Source organism: Neoarius graeffei, chromosome 21 (genome assembly GCF_027579695.1).
Source record: "Neoarius graeffei isolate fNeoGra1 chromosome 21, fNeoGra1.pri, whole genome shotgun sequence".
NCBI classification, from domain to species: Eukaryota; Metazoa; Chordata; class Actinopteri; order Siluriformes; family Ariidae; genus Neoarius; species Neoarius graeffei.
In genome coordinates, this window is record NC_083589.1 from 47,601,162 (window position 1) to 47,622,182 (window position 21,021).

The 21,021-nt window shown below is 40.5% G+C and overlaps 1 protein-coding gene across 2 annotated transcripts in view; it reads left to right on the forward strand.

The window, feature by feature from the left end:
* The first annotated feature begins 482 nt into the window (after positions 1–482).
* The window catches only part of hmga2 (high mobility group AT-hook 2), a 39,816-nt gene continuing 19,277 nt past the window's right edge, over positions 483–21,021 (forward strand). For both annotated transcript variants that reach the window (XR_009651054.1, XM_060903663.1), the window contains exons 1-3: positions 483–660; positions 2,433–2,519; positions 5,942–5,992. Coding sequence is in view for 1 of the 2 variants with exons in the window: in XM_060903663.1 (XP_060759646.1) it covers positions 550–660; positions 2,433–2,519; positions 5,942–5,992 (249 nt within the window). In the remaining variant the exon portion in view is untranslated. The remainder of the gene's footprint in view (positions 661–2,432; positions 2,520–5,941; positions 5,993–21,021) is intronic.

Below are 21,021 nucleotides of genomic sequence, written 5' to 3' on the forward strand. Positions count from 1 at the left end.
ATTTAAAAGGCGAATGTTTTTTCCTAAGCTGACCCGTGTAGAAAAGCTTTTCCTCCAGGTTTTTTGGGAACTCCACTGAGCCCAGCGAGCACAGCGCGCGCGCATCTGACAGCGCGCCCATTTCCCCTCTGTAAATGTCTCGAGCTCGTCTAGACGGACAAAACCAACATTCTTATTGATCGCGCGCTTATTTTATGACCATAACCACCCTGTTCGGGTCTACACCGGAGACGCTTCTTCTTCTTCTTCTTCTTCTTTTTTTTTTTCTTCCTTCTTGCGTGTGCCAAACACTCATCGGGCAGCACGTGCAAATCGCGACACCTCCAGGATCACGAGGCCCGCTTTTTAGAGTCTATTTTGGTTTCATTCATTACCGTTATTCTCAGACCTTGTTCAGACTACAGTGGATCCCCCCCCACCCCACTCCACCCCCCCAACACCCGTCGTCTCGTAATTGTGCAGCAGGACGTCCGGTGCGCGACACGGAGCGCGCGCGCTGCAGGAGCACAGATCTACAGGAACTTCCCCGTTTGGCTCTGAGTCATTGCAATGAGCGCGCGCGGTGAGGAAGCCGCCGAAGCCTCGGGATCCCGCGAGCAGCCCGCTCCGGCCGCCGAGCCTCCGAAGAGAGGACCGGGCAGACCCAGGAAGCCGCAGCAAGTCAGTGGCTTGTCTTTTTCCTCCCACTGTTTTAAACACTTCTTTAGTTGCGTCCTGAACTGCGTAGGACGCATCTGACGCACCAGTGCATTAATGCATTAATAGAATATTTTGCAGTGTCGGAGGTAGCCTCATGAGCATGCAACTGTCTCTTGGTGCGTGTGTGTGTGTGTGTGTGTGTGTGTTTGTGTAGTATATTGCCTGTTTGAACTGAACTGAAATATGAATGCACAACAATCATGGTAAATTATGTCACTGAGTTCAGGAGTAAATTGCACCAGGGTGCATTTTTTTTTAAAAACGCAACTCGTTTTTGTGCAAATTGCACCTTAAATAGCCTACCAGGGTCCTGCAAAAAAAACCTTCAACATCGCAAATCAAACCAGTGATCCAAAACTGATTCCTAGAGTCTAACAATGATCAACGCACTGGCTGTGGAAGCATGTTCTGCTCGATGCAAATATGTTACTTTTTTGCTTTTTGACTGCAAACAAACCAACACACTTCTGAATAAATGGTGCATATAGCCTGCCGGTGATTTTCGGACGTTTGTGTTCTCGTAGTGGTTCGCTGAAATCACAGATTAGCTCAGGGTTGCCGCCAGACGAAGTTATTCAGTGTGTACAAACTTTACGGTTGGAAGTTGCGTCTTTAACGATTGTTTTTACGCCGCCCATGACCGAGACGCGACCTCCGCCGTTCTGCAGCTCAGATAAAGCGCTGCTGCACAGACAAACCTGTGTGCATACAGACCTGCTGCAGTCCCCAGCTCTCAACCTGCTCACGTCCTCTCATGGAACAGCACTGACACAAAATAGTTTAGTCATGAACACGTAGCGCACGAGGATGAATTTATGAGCGTGTTTACGCACCGTGAAGCCGTGATTCACTGTCATAAGATTCTCTGTTGTGACTCAGTCTTCCGCTTGGAATTAGATGTCGCCCGCACAAGTGGGAGAAACTCGGAGTTCCGTCCAAAACCGCACACTGCTGCATCACACAGTCAGTGAAATCGCCTTGCTTTAGGGGCGAACTGTGTTCAAACACTGTTCGGTTCGGCAGCAGCAGCTTTGGACTTGGCCAGTGCGGTTCCTCTGTACAGCTCCCCTGGCTGTAAAACCCCTCACTCCAGCTGATATGCTTGATATTTTCCCAAGCTTTATAAACCAACGAGTTTTCCTGGGTCACCTGATCCATACCTCAACATTTCCAATGACTCCAAAATAGTCTATAAACTCTGGACATTTTTAACCCTTCAGGATTCTTCACTTTTAAACCCTTCAGCAGTTTCCCACTTATCAGAACCCTCAACCATCCAATGGACCCTCAAAGAACCCTTCTCTCTCCCTCTCTCTCTCTGTCTAACTGTACATAATTTAACATCTGTTGTAAAAATTGTGTTGATAAATCCATGAATATTTAATTGGCTAAATAAAAATTTAAATAGAAATTACTATTACATGCTAGACAAAATGTCTGACACTACACGTGCAAGTATTATTTTAGCCGATATACGTCATGACATATTCACAATTATTACTAATTCAAATCAATTTCGCATTTTAATTACACTCGTAAACTCACCCACTAAACACATAAAACCTTTGTCCTTCTCTGTGGTTTTTGAAGCACACACTAGTAAATGAGAGCATTGTTGGAAGGGATCTTTGTCTTTTTCAATTGAGAGCAGTGGCTAGTGGAATTGGTGTTTGAGTGCAGAAGGGGCAACAGCTTTGTGTCCTCATCTGCTGTGTTTACCCCGTCCTCTGCAGGAACCCACAGGCGAGCCTGTCCCCAAACGTCCAAGAGGACGTCCCAAGGGAAGCAAGAACAAGGGCCCTTCCAAAGCAGCACAGAAGGTAGGATGCTAGCTACTGCTGCACAGCTCTGAGGCATCTCACTCACTGCTAGTTGAGTGTGAAAAGACAGACAGACAGACAGACAGACAGACAGACAGACAGACAGACAGACACTTCTTCCATCGTAGTTTTATTTGCATGGTCTCATACACACCATGTCCTAGGGGGTGTCAGTAAGTAAAGGTCTTTGACTTCAGTACTCCTGAGTCTGTGTGTGTGTGTGTGTGTGTGTGTGTGTGTGTGTGTGTGTGTAACTGTCCTCTTTACTCCTGCAATCATATCACTTCAGTGTTGTGTACCCAGGCCAGTGCACAATAAGCCCACCACTGCACGTTTTCTCTCACTGCCCACACAGACACACACTTATGCATATTCATATATGCAGACAAAGACACACCCAGATTGCTGTCATACCTGCACTCACAACACTAACTTCCTCAATTTCAATATGGTATTTTCAAATGCAATTGTAAAGTCATAATCACTCAGAGAAAGTTTTCCAAAAAACAAACAGGGCAGCCGCTGATGACATCATTAACATGTCCCTCTTTTTTGTGTGTGGTCTGGTCTGGTCTGGCCTGTTGTATATGGGAAGTTCCCTCAACATCAATTTCAGTCTTGGTTTAGATGTATTAGTGTGTGATTCTCATCCCTGAGCTGTGGGGGAGTTTGGATGTCTTCATTTATCTGCTGGTGGTAGGGGGATCAGGCTCTGGTAATGACTCACTGACAGCCCGACTTGTGCTCTTCCGCATTAAGGTACCACTGTAAACAGTCTCAGGCCCTCTTTAAAAAAAAAAAAACAAAACTCTTTTCTACCAGTGTAATTCTGTTTCATCTCATTTGGCATTGTTATTATAAACAGTGAGTAGATAAATCTGCAAAGATGAAAGGAGTGGAAATCACCAAGGCGCCTGACTCAAAACACTTTTCACAAGGTTTGCTCTCCCACCCAGAATTAATCATCTTCACCAGGTCCTACTGCTTTAATGATTGAAATAAAGTGTTCATCTCCAGTTTAAAAGCACTGCTCCTTACTCTGAACCCCAGACTGTAGCGCCACTGGTTAAACTAAACAGAGTGGAGACTCCCCTTGAGGGTCTCTTTCGCATGGGTATGTGCCTGATCTGGGTAAAAGACTGTAACATGACAAGACTCTTATAGACAGGACACTTGTTTCTTGAAAACTCATTTTGAACAGTTATCATTTGGATGGATGAGAGTAGGGGGGAAAATGATCAATTGCAATGAATTGACTTTTTGCATAGTTAGGTATGAAATACAACTTTTTCTATGCAAGTCTAACTTGGCACTATTTTTAATCTTACTATTTGTAAGATTGCTCTTTGCAGCTTTTAATAATCATTACAATTTAAGTGTTGTTCAAAAATGACAAACTCCTGAATTAGCAACTCCTGAAACTGTATCCTATGACCAGGCTAATTCTGCAAGATAACCTCCCTGGCTGTTAACACAGTGTTATCCGTATTCAAAAGCCAGCTCTGAACGACACACTTAGATCATCTGCTCAATGCATTGGTCCTAATGAAGGTATGGAATATTTTCCATCGAGCAATCATTGTTAAACTTGATACACTAGACTCAGGGGGCTAATTTTAAACCCTTCTTTTGCAAAGCAAGGTCTGACAGGGCAAGTCGAGCTCACCCAGTCTCTACCTACCCCCTTAATCTGCAATGGCCTTGCCTAACATACACATGTCATGTCAGGGAGGGGCGAGTAATGGCTCAACAGTGACTGCAAGGCATAAATAGTGGACACAAGGCTAGGCTGCAGAGCTGGACAAGACATGCAAAACCATGATTAATTGATAAGGGTGTTAGTTTACAGACCATTAAATATCCTGATTAAATATGTAACAAGCTGAACTGAGAACTGGGTACGGATACACAGATTGGTTAAAGACACACAGGCAGATAGAGACAAATAGCGATAGCAAGGGAAAAAAACAGAGAGAGTTCAAAGAACTGTGGATGACCCATGGGCTGATTTGTTTGTACTCGTTTGAGGTAAAACTGAAGTACATCGTTGAAGTACATTAGTCTCGTCATTACCAGAACTGGTCAATCAAATCACAAAATGGAGTAACCCATCCTCTCAATTAAGAAATTGATATGCCCTGTCTGACACATGAAAGTTACATGAGCTGGCTAAGCGGTCAGTTGAGTGGTGGTTGTGGTCAGACTTGGGTTGAGCCCTAAGAGGCTGTGTCCTTCTAAAGACTTATTCCTGTGACACTTGCACAAAAGATTTGCCTATGTTTATGGACTTTATTAAAGCGTACTTATTTCAAACAAACATTTGCTGTAGAAACAGTAATGTGAGGCAGTGATTTCATTACTCAGTCTGGTCAAGCAGAACAAACTAAAACAGAGCTGAGATATGTAACTGTTGTGTATAACATAAAGTCATCATTCCTGTCGTAGAAGATGTACGTGAAAGAATTTCGTTTCAAATGTGCTTCACTGGGATGAGTTTCCTAAAAGCATTACAACAGCATGATAATTATTTATGAATGAGAATGATGACACTGAAAAGTCTGTCTGCAAGTTAAGACGACCTTATCATTACAATGCCTTTGGGAACAAGATAACAGTATTTTTGACACCTGTCCTTCCCCCTTCCCAGAATTCATAGATGTTTTATAATTGGGATAGGGTTTCTTTCAGAGTGCAGTATAACAAAAGCCTGCAGCCAGGTAGAGCACTTTATAGTCTATCAATTATTGACATGCATCTTGTCTTGTTAACTGTCCCAGACTGTTGGGACAATGGGCCTTTCTTGAGGCTTGTACAGTAAATGCTAATTTAATAATCATCTCTATAGAAATGGCTCTTTTAATTTTTAAATTGTCTTGTAATTTTGCAAGCTGATCAACAGTATCTATGATGGGTTTATAAACTAAAAAGCGTCAGAAAGGTATTGAGAATTGCGTTTCATAAGCTCTGACAACGTATGGTTCTCGTCTCAACTTTTAACCGCATAAAAGACATCTGAGAATTTGGAGTTATTCCATGTCAATACCTGGCTGTTACCAAAAGGTCCTTAATGTGATCTAAATCCCATAACGGTCTGTTACGGTCCTTATCTCAGCAGTGAGTCTGCTGATAATGGCCCTCTCATTTACATATGAATAACATAAAATTCCTCCAGTGAAATATTATGCTGTCCAGGTTGGGAACAACCTCTGTGCAAGATACACAGACAGCTCCTTGTCAGATGCCGAGATATACCTTACACAGACCCTCTGGTGCTACTTTGCTAAAATACAAGAAGCTCCCTATTCACAATGTATACAAATGACCCTTTACAATTTGAAATGTCTCAAAAAGCAGGTTTCTAACATGATATGCATTTTGGCAGAACTGAATGAGTATTAACTCATAGTCACTAATGTTCACAGAAAGCTGAGACCACAGGGGAGAAGAGACCCAGAGGAAGACCAAGGAAATGGGTATGTTGCGCACTTTCATTTGTTTTAATTATATTATAGACACATATATTTAGTATTTGTTTTCTTTTTAGGTTAATTCACACCCAAAGAATAGTATTTTGGAATTGTTTGAAAGGGTGATTAATCTTAAATTATACCTTTCATAAAAGTTCGGAAATTAATTTCAACTCCTTTTGAATGGTTGATCACGTGTACTCACATTAAAAACAGATATTTCGTTTTTATGAAGAAAACCGATGAGCTCAGTTAAAGAAAGCGTGATTAACATGTCTATGTAACTTTGAACCTATCAGGTATACAAATGATTAGGGACGTTTAACCATAGAAACGGCGTGCTAAACAAGCTGGGATTGCAGGAGGACATTTACACATTGCACATTAATGCATATTCATAGGCCCCGATATTTATCATGACGGAAAATGTGTACAGATATTCCTAAACCGTTTCAGTAGTTCTATGTGGATTAACATGTCATAATGCCATGGATCTCATAGTGGAGTCCAAGAAGTATAGGCAGGGGGTTTGTATGATAAAAGTTATTATTATATCCACATTCATTGGATATGAGCAATCGTGTGCTCTGATTGGCTACTCTACTACGAGGATATCAGCTCATATACCGTGAGTAGAGAAAAACAAAATGGCGGATCGTTTTGCTGAACCAACCGAGGACGAAATAAAAACTCTACTCGAAAACAAAACCCGAAAATATACAACAACAACAAAAAAAAGCAACAAACTATGGAATAAAAGTATTTCATGGTAAGAATGCATCTTTTTTATTTTTCAAGAATTATTATTAAAGCATTTTTCACAAATTGCTACTGTCTTTTCGCAGGTTTGTTTACATTCTTCATCTTTAAGCATTAAAATTTGCTGAATTTTTTTATACTGGTTCAAAAGCTTAAAGAAGTTTGAAAATTACATAACTGAAATGTCCAAGGAAGAACTAAATAAATGTTTAAAGCTATTCTATACCTCGGCACGACACCAAGACGACACTTTCTACAAAAAAACAACACGAAAGTCAATTTGTGCAGCCATCGATAGGTTTTCAAGAAGTCCACCCTCGCGGAAACGATTTTGTCGGATGTTCTGTATAAAGTTTTTATTTCACGAATTTGCAAAAAATAAAAATGCTCTGTTTCTTAAAATCCAGTGAATGTGGATAGAGTAAAACAGTCATTCCACTCAATCTTGTCGTACATGTCGTATAGCCAACTTGGTGCTACGTGCCTCATCGGCTATCGGCTCATGTACGACGCTATTTTGCGGAATAACTGTTAATTAGATTAATTATTAATCATTAGCCTGTTTGACTGGTTACTGAAATTGAATGGGGTTATTCCAAATTCAAAAACAGGTAGGCCTAATATTTCAATAGCTGGATTATATGTATAAAATATAGATGTCTGAGGAGCTCTGTGTAAATTAGTTTACAGTTAATGTACAGTCAAATCTATTTTTTTGGACTATTTAAAATGGATGTTTATACACGTATTTGTTCTAGAAATTTGCTTTACAAAACTTAAATGACTTGTTTTCTTAGATTAGATTTGACTGTACATTTTCAGTTGTATTAATTGGCATTAAATATACTTTAGGAATGTTCAAGGGCCCAGATTAGACCTAGTCCTGGATTAAAAAGATTTTCCTTAATGTGGAATTGCCATCAATCATTGCAATTTAATCCATGTCTAGGCTTAAGGCTTTGCCTGGGAAACTGCCACAGGCCTTCCACTCAGCCTTGCCACTGCTTGCTTGCTCGTCAGCAAGTGCTTAATGAGATTGTACAAATGTTTGTATTATCCGTTAAAGAAAATATTTAGATTTCAGTTTAGACTTCAGACTGACCACAGCTACATGTCAGCAATTCTGTAGGCAGCTTAAAAACGTGTTTATCAGCTTGTAAGTGACACCTCGATAGATTGATCGCCTGCAGGGAAAGAACACTCTGAATGGACGCGAGGGAACTTTTGTATTTCTCTCTCTCTCTCTCTCGCTCTCTCTCTCTCTCTCTCTCTCTGCATGCTTATTTGAAGGTTTTGTGCTTTTCTATGATGGGGATAATAAGATGGGTTCAGTTTCAAATGTATTGGGCATTGCATGGATTCCTGTTCAATTGGTTTATTAATTAATTAGTTAATTCATTAATCAATTAATTAAAGCCAGTGCGAGTGATTAGAAACTGCTGTTTGAGATGGACAAGCATACTCATTTTTAAAATTTAAATTAATTTTTGTGTATTGACCCAGAGCCAGTGTTACGGGATTGATTTCTGATTTTTATCATTTTGCTTTAATGATAAAAAAACAAACAAAAAAATTTTGTTGATTCAAAACTCACTTCACTCACTAAGAAATCTAATGTTGATCACAGTCAAAAGTTTACAACATACAACAACAACAACAATACACAGAAATCCAACTGTTAAGTGAGGCAAATAGAAAATGTTTTACCAAAGTTGTTCCTGTGTAATATCCAACTTTTGAACTGCGTAGCAGTACAGTAAAAAGTGGCCACTTATCTAAGGTTTTGTGTCGGGACACATCAATACCATTTTTAAGGCCGAGTACATGTAGGAGTATGTGTTTTGGGTACTCGCCGATACTGATAGCAATACTCAGCTGTGTTTCTGTATGAGCTCCTGGCAGGAGAAAGAGCAACAACACCCTTCCATGTATTTTGTTAGCCCCAGCAATCCGTTATCAGCTATAAGTAGGTAGAAGAAGTGCATTTCTGATGATATTTTGTTTTATTTTGATAGAGTTTAACTGTTTAATTTTTTAACAATTAATGCAATAAGCCTACTTCAGGAACTACCAGAATCCCCCACTGATAATCACTCCCACTCTCAGCCACGCTACCTCTTAGCCACTCTGGGCAAACTCTCTTGTTTACTAATTACTGAAATTAAAAAGGTAAGAAGTGCTACTTTATTTACTTCTGATGCTGTGCACAGCCATGTTCATCTGACATCACTCTGTAAACTGAAGAGGAAGTCATAGTTGAGACGACCACCCCAAGTTGGCGAGTATGAATTTAAAGTTGGTGGGGGATTTTCTTTGGCTTTTCCTGGTTGGAGGTTGGGAATTCGAAATCGCAGCCTCAAGCTGAATGTAGAATGAAGTCCATTTTGTCCATATCTGCCAGCTATAGTTGGGCTGTTAAGGTGAGAAATTGTTCACTTTGTGGTAGAAGCATGAAATTTGGCACACTAGCTCAAGTTGATATATATAATAATTCTAGATATGGGGGCATTTCAAATTCGGCTTCTAAACCCTGGAATACGCATGTGCAAAAATCGACCCAACATGAAAACGAGGCTAAATGAATTTTCGTTTGTTTTCAAGGTATTTTTATAAGATTGCTTACAAAAAAATGACACATTGATTGAATGTCTACCTCACAAATAGAGAATTTCTTGTTCTCAAAGATATCACGTGATTAGTCATATGACATAGGGATACAGTATTAAGTAAATAAAAAGGCTGCCAGAAGAGCATTTTGGCAGTTCAAAGTTTTAGCTGTTAATCTGCATTCATATGATCATGCGATATCAAAATATTGAAAAAATATTGATTACAATCCCTGCCACAGAAGCATAAAGAAAATTCGTTTAGCCCGTTTTCATGTTGGGTCGATTTTGCACATGCGTATTCCAGGGTTTAGAAGCCGAATTTGAAATGCCCCCATATCTAGAATTATTATTATATATATATCAACTTGAGCTAGTGTGCCAAATTTCATGCTTCTATTACAAAACGAACAATTCCATGTTTTGTTGTTGCTTCACAGCCGGACTACTATAGGCTGCACAATCATGGCAACTTCGTAAATGATTTTAAATAAACTGCCCAATATATGCAAATTGTGGTTTTGTGATTTTTGTGATTTCAATTGATTTGTATAGAGTTTACGATTCACTCAGGCACATCATTAAAAATATTATTGAATGAAGTCTTTATGTAACATTTCCAGTTATCATTTGGCCTTTAGTATTAATCAAGGGCATCACAGAACATCTTATTTAGCTCTGTTTATGTTTTCCAGTTTAAATACTAGCCATAAACAGCATGCATTTTGTGTGTGTGTGTGCGTGTGTGTGCGCACGTGTGTGTTCATGCACTTAAGCGGCTAGTCTAGTTTTTTCTAACATTAGTAGTTGATTTTAAATGAAGTGCATTAACCTAATTAAATTAGTTGCCACTTTTTCTTTCCTAGCCAGTACTGGCTGCTGTGTGCTGCTCATGATGAATTCCTTGTACTAAGTTTAATGTGCAAAAAGGTTTTATCAGGTTACTTGTATTGTAAGAAGATGCTATTGTTTTTTTTCTCTTGATATTTTCACAAAGACAGTTTGCAGTCTGCTTTGCTTTGATTGCCATAATTAATCATGAAAACCATCCAGATCACTGTAATTTGGTTTCATCTGTTCATGAGTGCAGCAACATACACTCGCCTTACCCGACATAATATCACCTGGTGTCAGATGTTGGTATCAGGGCATCCTTTATGAGTAAATAAGCATGGTATCAGGCCTATACTTAGTATCGGTATTGATGTCGCTCTTGTTTTGTGGTATCCATATGTGATCAAATCAAAACTGAGGCCAATGATGCATATTTAGAACTTCTTTTACAAATACAGTCAACTGACCAATTCTATAAAATTCTACAGCATTCTACAAAGATATGTGTTGTACATAAACATTTATAGACTGCTACAAATACTGCCCTTAGAAATGAGAAAATGTGTCTAAATTGTTGTTTGCAGAAAGGCAACATGCACGAAAAATGCTGTAGATGAAAAATCTCAAGATTTGAAACCTTTCATTTGTTGTATATGAAAATTAATCAGTTAAACGAATATTAGCCCTGCAGCAGCTATATGGTCACTTGAGTAGTCTATAATCCCTGCATGCATTCATAGCTATTATAGAAACTTGGACCTGTAAGTTCGAATGATTCATCAGTAAATGGCTGAGAAATAATTGCGTTTGTACTGGAGCAAAACATAGCCTGGCTGACTATATCATCCAAGAATGCAAGCAGCAATCTTCCAACAGAGTAGGATAATAATGGAGGTTTCAGTGTGAGAGCATTTTTTGAGGGTTTAGCTGTTGCTGCTGCCACCCACTGCTGGAAACTTTGGACTGGCCTGATAAAGAGGGTCACGTTTATTGCACTGCTTTTCTGGACTGATGCCCAGAGGCACAATCGGCTGCTCTTTCATGGTGGTTGCATGTATACCGCAGGTACACACACACACCAACGCAGTCTACTGGCTACACACACACACACACACACACACACACACACACACACACACACACACACACACACACTAATGTCAATTCATCCTGGACAAACAAATCATGAAATTAACTATAAATATAATCTCTCAGACAGACAGGAAAATGGGGCTGTATCAGAACTTTAAGCTAGTAAGCAAATAGCTGTTCTAATATCACTTAACAACAATGGAAGGCATTTCAACATTAAGTAGGAAGCCAAAATTAAGCATCCAATCTGATTCCGTACATGCTAAAGTTTTTACTTGATGCACTCTCTTGGGACGTTATAAAAACTTGAACTGACTCGTAATCACCTGTTTATTTTACTCTGATGATGATGTCAGTGATGTCAAAACGTCAGTTTATGATATCACTAGCTTTTATTATTAAATATATAAGTAGGAAGGGATGCCTTTATTAATTGGACGGTTTTATATGTGAAGTGCAACATTAGGAAACAAAGGCTGAGAGGAGAAAATATGGGAAAATTGAATAATTAACAAAGATACAAATGACAGGAAAGAGAATAACAGAATAAAAAAAAAACTCTTCATGCGTTCATTTAAAACATAAAGATTCATTTATTTTTTAATTACATAAAATTGAATGCCATATGAAATGTTCACTTATATTAAAACATTTTCACTTATATTGAGACACATATTAAGAAGTTCATCTCCATTTGTGTGTGTGTATATATATATATATACCACAGATTTAAAAAAAAGTACATTTAAAAAGAATAGTTTTAAAAAGAGGCTGTAAATTTTTTTTGCTTAATTTAGTTTTATTTTATTTATTTATTTTGTAGCATGTTTGTACCAGAGACATTAAAAAGCACAGTCTAGACAGCGAAAGAAATTAATATAAGGATTTACAGTAACGGTTTCAAATGATTACATCATATTATTTCCAATAACAGACTTAAACTGACTGTCCATTAGTGTGTATGCTATGCATTAAATAGTTAATCAGTGGGGGAAATCAAGCCCATTAAATGAGGTATATTGTTGTTATTATTATTATTATTATTATTATTATTATCATTATGACTACATCAGTGCAGTTGTGTTTCTCTATCTGGTGTGTGGCCAGCTGGTGTGGCAGTTTTTAAACCCCCGTTAACAGAGTGAGCTGTGTAGTGGGAGTCATGTACAATGAAGTGAGTTTATGAATGAGAATGAGTCAAGGAAGCAGCTTGCTATCAGAGCGTAGCAAGCAGTGTCCTCTCCAAGGCCCGCTTTTGTAGATGGGTCTCATTTATCCAAGGGCTGTGACGCACACCAGAAATTGCCCATTAACTCAACTAAGGCAGTCAGGGACAGAGCACCAACTTGTTTTCTTTCCCTCTCTCTCTCTTTTTTTATGAATGGACTGAAGGAATGTATATCCACTGGCCTGTCCTCATGTATGGGTGGCTGTGTTGCTTAGAAAGACTGGGTTATGATCTGTTTGGTAGCTTTATTTTGTTACAGATGAATTGGCATGACCCAGGCATCCACCATAGCCACATGGCCACATGGCTGCTTCCACATATACAGGGTGGACTTGTCATGAGCCTTGCCATTCTTTTACTGGATAAACAAGCCAGCTTTCTTCATTCAGCTACCACTCGCCCTCCTGGAACTAATTATAGCATATCCTTTTTAGCTACAAGGGGCCACTGGAATGTTTTCCTTTGCCTCCCCCCCACCATTAGCCATCCCCAACCCTCCTAAATGGTTAATGGAAGAAGGTGGCTCTGGCCACCAGAAGGGAAAGAAAGTAGTGTTTAACCATATCTACCCCAGAAGGGACCGAGTATGCGTGCGTCTCGTCAGAGAGTTTAAAAAAAGAAATTGAAATCATAAGGAGACCCCTATCAGCTACTTTATGCTTTTAGCATATGAATCACTGTCCTCCTTTCGTAACATTTTCAAGCAGAGTAACTTTCTAAAGCTGTTACAGATCGTTCAAATCAAAAAGTGCGAAAAGGAATTTTAAATATTATTCTTTCAAAAGTTTAAGGAAATGCACTAATATACAGCCAGTGTTAAGTCAGCACACACTGTGCTCATGTATGACTCTCATGCTGCATGACATTTAGACTCACCAGCCGCTTTATTAGGAACACCCATCCACCTGCTGTTTGACGCAGTTCTCTAATCAGCCGATCCCTTGACTGACAGCAGCACAATGCTTAAAAATCATGCAGATACAAATCAAGAGCTTCAGTTCATGTTCACGTCAAACATCAGGACGGGAAAAACTGTGATCTCAAAGTGTGACTTTCACTGTGGCATGGGTGTTGGTTTGAGCCAGATGGACTGGTTTGAGTATTTCAGAAACTGCTGATCTCCTGGGCTTTTCACACGCAACAGTCTCTAGAGGTTACACAGAATGGTGCAAAAAACAAAAAACATTGAGTGAGCGCCAGTTCTGTGGGTGGAAACAAATGCCTTGTTGATAAGAGAGGTCAGAGGAAAATGGCCAGGGGTGGGTTTCCCAAAAGCCTCTTAACGCTAAGAGCATCTTAACTAGGAGAGAGTGTGTTCATTGTGCTGCTCACGCTACCATTTAATGATGATCTTTGTGTTACAATGCTTTTGGGAAACTTGGCACAGATTGGTTCGAGCTGCCAGGAAGGATATAGCAACTCATATAATCACTCTTTACAACTGTGGTGAGCAGGAAAGCATCTCAGCATGCAACAGCACAAAACCACATTGGGTTCAAGAGCAACTTCCTATTAAACTGGCCGGCGAGTGTATAGGTTTAATTCTGTGTTGTACACTAATAAGAATATTTTTTCCAGTTAAACACTGATTTGGATGAAAAAACATGCCCATTTAAGAGTAGCCTTGTTAACTTAAAAAAGAAAAAATTTTTTTAAATATTTTATTTATAATATGATTGATTAATTTGATTTTAAAACAAATATTTTAAACCTCTCGGAAAACACCTAGTTTCTATGCAGAGCGCTACAACTGAGTTTTCTGAATTTCCATGCCATGTAGCAACTAGCGAGGGTACCAATACTATCATAATTTGCAACCTGCTTATATCAATAATGTACTGATATTATTAATAAATACAAAATGATTGTAGGCTAACATTGACGGATATGGAATCACACAAGTGTTGTTTGGCTCTTGGATAATTGACGGCATTTTTCCACAGGTGGTGTGGATATCTAGAAATTTTCTAAGCAGCAATAAGAATTGCCTTCCCCATGGTGATAAGAAAAGAGAGCTGTGTCTAGTCTTGACCTTGAGAAGCTGATTTAGCACAGAATGTCAATATGAAGAGATCTTGTCCTGTTCAATGACGTCACACTGCGCGTCACATTTTTGCTAACCATCAACCAGCATATTCCCAGATAGCTGTGCCAACACTTACCATTGATGACTACAGAAAGATTCAGAAGGTTACATATATATAATATTGGCATGCCTTTTACAATTTTACAAGCATTTAGCAAGTCCTCCAATCCAGCATCTGTGCTGCTCGGTCGATCTGTTTAAGCATGCCAAAGCCCTGATTTACAGTCTCCCTCTTCCTTTTCCGAGTGTGCATCCTGCACAGGTGCTGAGATGGACAGGGTCCTCTGTGCCAAGTGGACAGGCTCCACAGTTGGCAGGGTGAGGAAGAATCTTTGTCCTCAAACAGCTAGCATTAATCAGTTGTGCACAGCAGTTCCCCCTTTCATGCTGCCAGCTGGCTGGTATCCACTGAGTTTTATGCATTTGGTTCCTCACCAAGCAAGCAGAACTACAGTGGAGAGGGAAGCTCTTTCTCTTCTTCCTGGGCAGTTTGACCACCTCTCTTGCTAGTAATGTCACAGTTGCATTTTTAGCACTTGGCTGCTTGGCAGACAACCTGTCCATTTGTTTCCATGGAAATAAATGGCTAAGGTGCAAAAACAATAGATTTATGCCTCATTGTGTTTTCTCATAGAAATCACTGTGTCAGGGACAGTGCTGCAACTCCACAGCCAGGACAAATGGCTCAGACAATGAGTGCAATGCAAGCCATCAGCAGCCTTTAGTACCAAGAATTCCTTTGATATGAGGTATAAGACAAGATCTTGATTTATGGTGCCCTTTCACTTGCCAGGTGCTTTGTTCCATTCCCCTCAGTAAGTTTCCTCAACTACGTCCATTGAACTCATCTGCTCTTGAGTCAACCAGCCACCCAAACACAGCTGACTCTGTGTATGAGCAAGAGGCACAGACACCAAACATAGTGACATTACCTGTAGCCCTAAAGCCCTTTCACCTCTCGCTTACCTTCCTGTACATTACTTTAAAGGAAGCCATTGCCAATTCAGTGTATGTGGGGGGACATTAGTCATTGCAGACCTAACACCAGTGAGACTCCGCACCCTACGCCTTTGGAAAAGGCAGGAGAATGAGTAAATGAATGAGCAGGGGGGTGTGGGGTGTGGGCGGATGGGGGGGCGTAGAGGAAGTACTCTCATCTAACACAAGGCTGTGCTGCTCTTGGCTATGAGACAAACAATGTTGGCAGGTGGTGAGGAGCGGAATTAGAGCTCAGGGAAATGGGAGGGAGAGTCCGGCAGTGGGGAGGAGGTGGATCGGTGGAGTAGATGAGCGCTGGGGTTGGGATTCATCCAACAGTCTTGAAGCGTGGTGGAGAGCCTTGGAAAACCCTCAGCCTCTGCCAAAGTGTGAAAAGTTTTTTTCCCCCTCTTTTTTCTTTTCTTCTTCTTTTTGTTTTTGCATATATAGGCTTGAGGGAGGACAGTGTGATGGGAATTCAGTGTCAAACATCAAAAACTTTTTATAGCTTCAACAAATCTCCCAGGCAAAATATTGAACTTGGCCCCATGGGTTTTCTGGCCAGTGATTCCTGTAGTTATCCCAGGAGTCTGGCAATTCTGTGACTCAGTGAGTGTGAGTGTGAATCAGTGGTTTAGTGGATGCTCAATGTGCTCTTCTGCTCTCTCACTCACTCTCTGTCATGTTTTCACTTGCACACGAAATGGGAAGAAATAAGCAGGTAATATGTGTTGTCAGCGTTTTTAACCCCATTTCTACAAATTTCTTTCCCACTAGCTAGCGTTCCCCATCATACGCCAGCTCTTAACTAGGGAAGCTGAAGGTTAGCATGTGAAGCCAAAAAAAAAAGCCTTAACAAAAGCCTGTATGCAAATTTTTCCTCCTAAGTGTTTTTTTTAAACTGACGCTCAGACGTTTTGACCTTCTCAGGTCTTCATCGGGTTCTTTCGAATTTACTCTGCCCTACACCTAGGATGAGCACACACTCGGTGCGTTTACATGCACATAGAGAAAATCGAATTTCTGCCGTAGCTCGACTGAAATCGAAGTTCTAAATGCCATGGAAACACCTTAGCTCTGCTGAAATCGAACTGAACTGGATTTCTTGTAATCGAGCTACGCGACCTAGATTATGCGATTGTAGCCGAGCTACTTAGTGCACGTAAACCCTATCGAGCTACGTAGTCGAGCTACTTACTTCAGCACTGCCCCTTCCAGAAGTGACGAGTGACGAGACCACAAGCGGGAAACACAACAGCCTCGGTCGGCATGACAACAGTAGTAGTAGCGAGCAGCAGAAGAGGTCAGGAGGAACAAGGAGAATGAACGTCGTCATTCTTCTTGTGAACACGGAACTGATAACTTTGTTTATACTCTTGAATAGCTCTTCTTCATGACGACAACCAGAAGTGTACCAACACGATGGGGCGTGTAGCGCCACCTGTGGCTCGGGTGCACAATGTACCTCACACAATAGCTCGATTTCCTTGTGTGCATGTAGGATTGGATTTCTCTGGCACCCCTGCTGGGACCCTTAAGGCCAATTTATGCTGACAACCCAGTCCTCGCAGACGGTGTCGCAGATAGCGTCTGCGTAGCCCCCCCCACCTTCGCAGACGCTCTGCGCGCACCTCCCAAAAATTGTGACCACCGCAGAAGCCTCGCAGACAGCGTCGCAGACAAGAGGGCTCTGATTGGTCCAGTCTACATCCGCTGTACACGCACTTCCGTTTCCCTACTTTCCCAGTTTGTTTTGTTTTCACGACCGGCATTTTTAAAAACACGAACGAAGATGGAGCAGCATGAAGAGCGGTTGATTGAGGAAGTACGTACATCTATACGACTCCAGTTCTAGTCATTATAAAAAAAAAGTTCTAGTCATTATAAGTAACCGGAGGATAAACACTCCACTAACCACACCCACCAACTACTCCTAGCGACTTCGCGCCCCCTTGCGTTGTGCCGGTGAATAACATCGTGCACGCCTATTACTCCCTGCTCAACAATAAATTACAACTGTCTGCGAAAAGCTATCTGCGAAAGCCTTGTCGCAAGAGCATGCAGAGGCCTTTAGCTCGATTACCGACAGTAGCTCGATTTGGATGTGCATGTAAACGCGCTGACTGACTCCCTCTTTCTGAATTAGCATGTGAAGCCAGCCACCACATAGTTTCGAAATGCTGCTTATGGTCCATCACAGGGCAGCTAAGCACATTGAGGAAAGTGCTACTTGCAGTGGCGGCTCCAGAGATTTTTCCTTAGGGTGGCAAAGGAGGGGCATAGGTCCCAGGAGGGGGGCATAGGTTGTCGATGCAGCAGTTTATGCAAATCGTAGAAATCATTTTTACTTACGCTCAAGAAAGACTCACAATCAAGTCATCTTGTCAAATATGTATTGAGCTATTGTACCATCAAGGAAAACGGATTCAACCATCTAAACCATCTTTTCTGAAAGTATATTCCCAAGCAATGAATGGAACCATTCTGCCCTAGCGATGTATCAAAAAATAGACAGATAGCGAACGGTTTAGATTGTGGATCTTTACAGAAGACTTCAAACTTATACAGATGTTTTCACCCTCGATTTCCGTAAAACTAAAAGAAACAAATTAAGTATATCACTAAACTGAATAGCACACAGGCGAAAACGCGAGCTAGGCTAACCTGCTAGATAGCTAACTAAAGCTTCTATGCTTGCAGAGCAAGACTAGCATGCTAGTCTAGCTGCTGACCGACCAATATAAAAAATATTGATAATAAAGATAGCTGGACTAAAAGAATAATTGAGTACCAAAATGCATTTAACATAGAAAGGACAAGACTGTGTTCTATCAGGTGAAAACAATTTGACCAACCTCTTTGCTCCAGCACGTTGCCTCATCAGAAGTCGAGCATTCAGAAGAATCATAACAGAAGAACGTCTCTCTCTGGGTGAAACCATTTCAAAATTCCGGGGGTGGGGTGGGGTGTGAAATAACGTAAATAACGGTAGGTAGAGATGAGATGAGGGCTTAGTATCTCTGTAGATAGATAATTGAATTTCAGAAATGTGTTTTAATAAATAATTCTTTTTAAAATAGGGGGGCAACTGGGGTGGCAAGACATATTTTTACAGTGGCAACTGCCACCTTTTGCCACCCCTTAAAACCGCGCCTGGCTACTTGCCCTCTTCTGCATACATTAACTCACAGATGTGTACGATTGGTTGGTGTCACCCAGACAGCATGGCCAATTTTCTCTCTCGGAATCTAAGCCATGGATGGGATTAACATCCAAATGAGCTGTCAGTTTTATTAAAAAAACTTAAACAAGAAGAAATATGCAAAGAATAAGTCACACGTGCTTTGTTTATTACAATGTTTCCTTCTCCTTAATAATGCTAATTAACAGTGCTTAGCATAATTTTGTAATAAGCAGCATAAAACATATTAGCTATTATTTATCATTTTTACCAAGATGGATTTGTATTACTGTGGCCCCACAGTATGTTCCTGCAAAATGTTGATGCACTTTGTGGCTCTAATACACTCCTGTCCATTTCTTGGATGGTTGCGAGAGTCAGAGCTAAAAATTATGAGCACCTTAAAGTACATATCACGGGTAAATTCAGGAGCAAGATCAATGTAATTCTCCTATTTTATATTAAACTTTGGTCAAATATCTGTCACATTTTGCATTTTGTGCAATTTTTTTATCTTGCACAATACGAGAAAAATTCAATTGAAATCAAGCCATTTGAGGCGAATTGATCCGCCTCTGAAAAAACTTGGCGTTTGGATTTCCCAGCAAACATTGATTTTCGTGATGTCGCGTGCGGGACGCCTCCCTCTGAATCCTACGTCAGCGCTGGTTTGTTTATGAGAAAACGACCTGGTGGTTTTCTGCAAATTTCTTCAACGTTATCATGTAATTATTAAAATGGCTAACAGATGTATCGTAGGAGGGTGTAGCAACACCAATCTTGATGGGATTAGTACTCATCGTTTTCCAAAAGACCGGACAATGAGAGAGAAATGGGAGCGCTTGGTCTACACAGGCTGTGCACTGAAACCGTGCAAAGCTCTCACAGCCTGCTGGCGCTTCCACAGGTAACGTCTTGAATCTGGCTCCAGACTCCCTTGGGATTTTTCCAGACGCGTTTTGTTATTTTATTTTTTTCTGCTGTAGACAGATGGCCTTGTGCAAAATTACGCTTCTGGATGAGTGTGTAAAGGGACATTCTTTCATATATTAAAAAAAACTAAATTGGTTCAGGATATGCACTTTAACCTTTGTCGCACATTCTGTCAGTTCTTTCTTGTCCGTTAATGCCTGCTTACCTTCCTATATTTATTCTCCTTTACCTCCGTTCCTGCAGTAACTCCAGAGCCAATTTTCCTGCCAGAAAGGTCGATATACACCCAAGTCTGACTCATTGTCCACACCACATATTTGCAGTACTCCACTTAGCAGAGTTCCACTGGCCATTTTTATTCATTCTATCTTACTACAAAACCCCTGAGTGGTAACGGTTAGTCATGATGTCGAAAACGAGAGCTAACAAAAATCTACTACTCATCATCGATACTATTATGAAAATTTCAGATGGAATTATATCACAAGGTCTCGTCATGGGCATCAAACTATGATACATACACACAGGAGCACACAAACACTCAATGAAAAGAAGCACCATTTATGTTTCTTAATTTTTTAAGATAAGTATTTTAAGTCTGTAATCATGTAATGTCTCTTCCAAATAGTAAGCATGCTGAAAAAGCTACACTTGCAATTATTTAGCTTTTTTGTTTCAGGAAGAAAATGGTCGGATTATGTCATCTATACTTTTAAAAATGAATTACTGAGAGAGTAAACCACTTTGTTCATGTTTATTATACCTGCTATTGTATTTTTTATTACACAGAGGCAGGACTGGCTCATATCAATGTGCTAGCAGGGCTAAGACTCCCTGTCTCTCAAAGGTAAAAGAAAAATCAATATAAGGTTTCATACTTTGGGCATCCACATAATCTTACCTGTAGTTAACAAACCTTTTAAAGAGGATTATTTGTGATTTTTTTTTTTTGAAACTGAGTGTAATAGCACCACTAGCGGTCATACAAAAAACAAAAAAACAAGCAAACAGAGAATGATATGAAGTGAGGCTGTGGGCTAACGAGCCCAGTGCTGTAGGTTCATGCAGCCAATTAGCAACAGTCATGTCGCATGACTCCACAACATGACACACCTTCTTAGGCCCTGTCCACACGGCAACGGATTCAGGTGAATCCGATACAATTGTTTATCGTTTCGGCCTGGCGTCCACACGGCACCAGCATTTTGGGTGCCCCAAAACGCAATCTTTTGAGAACGGGTTCCAGAGTGGAAAGATCTGGCAATGTTGCCGTTGCGAAGTCGTCTGGATGAGTAGAACGGATTTGTTTATGATGACGTCACAACCACATGACTGTGA